We start from the raw sequence: 4,165 nt of genomic DNA on the forward strand, positions 1-4,165 counted from the left end.
GGCTTGCAAGGTAACATCAAACGCTCACCTTATTAGACATTTGTTGGCAGTGCTGCTCTGTAGTGTGGATCAATGTCTGGTCCAAATCTACCATGAGCACTAGCTTTCGATTTCGATGTAGTCGCTGTTGATCTTCCCTTCCTAGCTGCTCAGCTTGCTGGAACAAAATATTCTCAATTAAACTTAGAAGAAATTAGTTTTACTGTCCTTTGTTTATTGCAAACTTGAGAAGTTGCTCTGGTGCAAATTAACTGGGAAGCTACAGTGAATGGTGCGAATAAAGCAAGCACAATCGTACTTACCTCAGAGCTGACTTTCAGTTCTGGGACACTGTGAACCATAGACACAGTTGCTGTGGATAAGGGCACATTCTGCTTCCCGTTCTTGCTTCGTAGCCTAATCACGTGGGGAAAAGCAGCATCAAAAGAGATTACGAGGCAGGCAAAGCATTATTTGCTATTATATTAATTTTTGATAGGTTTGTTACTTTACCAAGTAATAATGGTTTACAACACTTAATGAAAAGTTGGCCATTAATAAATTATATCCAACCATTAACCAGGCTACATATTGCGTAATGTTTCAACAGTCAGTCCACTTGCGCTGGTTTATGGGATAACGTTCACAGAGTAATTCTTAATAATGAGTAGGAATTAAACCAGAGTACTTCCTTGCAAATGAAATGAGTATGCAACATTCATTTCTAAAATCCAGGCTATTCCGGAAAACAGCTGCTGAACTAGTCATTTTGATATACATAAGAAACATCCTCCATACCAACTGTATTATCGAGGAGATAGAGGAAAGGGAAATACAATCACCTTCTGAACTTTCTTTTTGGCCTAAGCTTAAAATCCTTTAGTTCCACGGCAGAATATTTCACAAAAAAATTCAAAACAGTTCTGAAGCTTTAAATTGAAAGCACAGGAGACAAGCTAGCTCCCAAACTTAGCAAGGTCACACGAGTGAGACTGGTACTACCTCACAGCTAACCTCTGCACGGGGTCCCCTCCTGGGTTTATTACGTCTCTCTTGACACACCTGACAGCTCTCAAACTCAGTTACGAGTACATAAAAGCAGCATAGGACACCCTGTGATGAGAATCCATGTCTGTGCCCATGCTCTTTACATTGTCTGCCTAAGATGGTGAGTCAGCCTAGATTTATCTCCACAGGAAACAAGCGTGCACAGTCACCACGTCATAAATCTGTAATGCGAACTGTAGCTCAGGTACGCACATGGCATCTCATTCACCAGCATTCCTAGTCATGAATTCCTGTAACAGCCAAAAGGAACAGTTCTAAACGATGCATCTGTGACTACAGTGACATAAGGAAAAAGATCAAATATTTCAAGATTTCAGAGTGACAAAACAAGTGTCTTTTGTGAAATAGCAAAAGTAAACTAAGACACTGCCACAGGTCTTGCCTATTTCCTCTTCATGTGCTGGTATCATCAACAAGGAGCACTGACTCCTGCCTACAAGCAGCAATTTTTCAGAAAAGAAATATACTATATTAAACGATTATGCTATTAATAAAAGTGATCAAGAATTAACATATTCAGACCACTCAACTTTAAGCAACAATTTCATGAGCCAATCTCAATAAATACACAATTTTTAAAAAACAAATTTGAAAGCATGCTTTATGCTGAAATTTAACTTTTAGAGGAAACTTCCTCTGAGCTTTCCTTATAGAAGCACTCTGAGTAGAGCTACTTATGTTAGGCAGAACAGTTAGAATACTGTTCTCCCTCCCTGCGAATACCTGCAGCCGCAGTTACCCTCATAGGTGTGATTCTCAGCTACCAATAGAGAAGCAAAGCGGGAGAAGAGCGAGCTTGGATCCCTCATCACGAGCAAGGAGAAGCTGCAAAGAAGAGCTGAGAATACTTACTGAGTCAAGTCCTGGCCACATTCTGCACACAAGCCCTTCATAACCACAGGATGGCTGCATCCCTCCAGTCTCACCAAGACACCCCTGAAAAAGACACAGGCACTCCATTACAGTTGATTTCAGACACTTTGAGTGCAGATTGAGAGAGCTCAAAGAATAATTTCTGGTTATGATGTGAGGGTCAGCCCCCCAAGATATGTGTTTGTCCCCGGGAAAAAGACACCAACTAAATAGTCAAGTCATTGGATTTCACACCATCAGGAGTCACTGAACCATACAGTGATGTCAGCTTCTAACCCTGCTCTAGCAAAGAAGGTCAGTGTATTAACACAACACGCTGCTAGACCAGAAACACTCTCTTAGATACAACTCCCCACCGATACCTGCTGAGCTACAGTAAGTAGCTCAATAATGAGTAATGAATATCAAATACGGAAACTTGAGAATCACAGAAAAGCCCTTTAAGATCACGCGTTCCAAACACTGACCCCGCACTGCCAGGACACCCCTAACCCCTGTCCCTCAGCACCAATCTCTACTGGTCTGGGAAACCCCTCCAGGGATGGGGACTCCAACACCGCCCTGGGCAGCCTGCGACACGCCTGCACAACCCTTTCAGTGAAGAGATTTTTCCTTGTGTCCAACCTAAACCTCCCCAGCATAACTCCAGTGTGTCACTCATTTCTCAGTGACCGGAAGACTGATGAGTTCACTAAGAGAACTGCAGTTGATGCTCATACTGAGGAATTTTTCCTCTTTGAGAGCAAAAGCTAGATCAGGCCAGGTTTATTTAAAGAGAAGTCTCCACAAGCCATCATACTACCAGTATTCCCATTTACAAAAGAGCAGACCTATTCTCATCTCACTGGCAGCCATCATCTGCTTGGAAATTACGCAACCTAAGAAGCTTACACTGGAAGATACCTCCTTTTTAAACACAGTATGTATTTCCCAGGAAAATAATAGTCAGTCTTGGGCTTGTACAAGAACTGCACAAGACAAGCTATTTTTTATGGCACTTCAGTACCAGCAACTCACTGTTTGATTAGTTAGTTCTGCTCCCATCCCCCTACATTTGCATTACACTGTTTGACTCTTCTCCCTCGCTTCAACCACACGTCTGTCCTGCTTTTATCTCAACTCTTTGCTAAGCTCCTTCTTTTAAGGCTACCAGCTCACACCTTCAGTCTGAGTTCAGTGTTTAAACCTGAAATTACCTAAAGGGCCAAAAAGTCCCCAGGACAGGAGCTATAGGAACGTGCATAAGAGTTTACCAGGAAAGGGTTTGCCCCAATTTAACTGGTTTTCAATAGTTCAGGAAAAAAAAGTCTTTGGATGTCAGCTTAGAAACCAAAGTATCTTCAGGCATTCTCTACTCTGCATGCCAGGTAACGTCACACTTCAGGAAAGCGACAGGAGGAGTTGGTATACTCCAGGGCTGCGGTGCGAGTCAAATTAGGACATGAAAGGCTTTCCATTCGGGTACAGGTACAACCATCTCACCCCTTTGATTTTAACAGAGCAGGTTCTCACAAGAAAATCAGTTCTATTCACCAATGTTGTTCCTAAATAGGAACCTCTATACCTTATCACACACCCAACAGTACTGCTGAACACCAGTTCTGCCCCTGCCCATCCAAACACGACCAGAACACCTAGTTTTATGATGCTGGCCGGAGATAAAAAGTCCAGGATACCAAGTGATGTTTAACCCAAAGGATAGAAGAACTCCAGAGCACAGCAAGCTTCTGAGCACTGCTGGACAACCAACACGGTCAAGTTACAAGTATGACTGTCAGGATCTTAAGCAGACATCTCCCAGGGTTAAAACCCCCAGAACCCCCAAACTACTTAAAGCTGCAGAAATAGGGCCTGAACTCTCCTAAGGCTTAAGCATACTTAAACACTTTACTCCCATTTTAGCACCTATGCTTGTATTACTAAAAAGGAATACACTGTGGAAGAACAAGCATGGAACTTGAGTAAAACAGCTTTTGTGAATTTCAGAACCGAAACACTCCTTTTACTGTAGAAGTGAGGGATTTTCAAAATAGAATGGCCGAGAGCCAAGACAATTATCAGACAAGAGCAAGCTGAATCAAAGTGTGCATGTCTATTTTGAACGGCTGCATGTACCAAACAGGGGTTTGGGTTTCTGCTTGTTCTCCCCTCTGGGTCATGAGTGAAACCCCCTTAAAGAACAGAGCCACTCCCTACTCCACTTCTGGGGAGACGACACAGCTGCACTCCCCCCTCCCACCCACTC

The 4,165-nt window shown here is 42.9% G+C and overlaps 1 protein-coding gene across 1 annotated transcript in view; it reads right to left on the bottom strand.

Moving 5' to 3' along the window:
- Nucleotides 1-1,978, bottom strand: part of CTDP1 (CTD (carboxy-terminal domain, RNA polymerase II, polypeptide A) phosphatase, subunit 1) — a 79,174-nt gene extending 77,196 nt beyond the window's left edge. The window contains exons 1-3 of the mRNA XM_010140188.1: nt 1,900-1,978; nt 303-396; nt 29-157 (exon numbers count right to left, since the gene is read on the bottom strand). Of these exons, the coding sequence (XP_010138490.1) occupies nt 29-157; nt 303-396; nt 1,900-1,940 (264 nt within the window). The 5' untranslated portion in view covers nt 1,941-1,978. The remainder of the gene's footprint in view (nt 1-28; nt 158-302; nt 397-1,899) is intronic.
- Between the last annotated feature and the right edge of the window lie 2,187 nt (nt 1,979-4,165).

Source organism: Buceros rhinoceros, unplaced genomic scaffold, assembly GCF_000710305.1.
Source record: "Buceros rhinoceros silvestris isolate BGI_N320 unplaced genomic scaffold, ASM71030v1 scaffold11337, whole genome shotgun sequence".
In the NCBI taxonomy this organism is placed as follows: Eukaryota; Metazoa; Chordata; class Aves; order Bucerotiformes; family Bucerotidae; genus Buceros; species Buceros rhinoceros.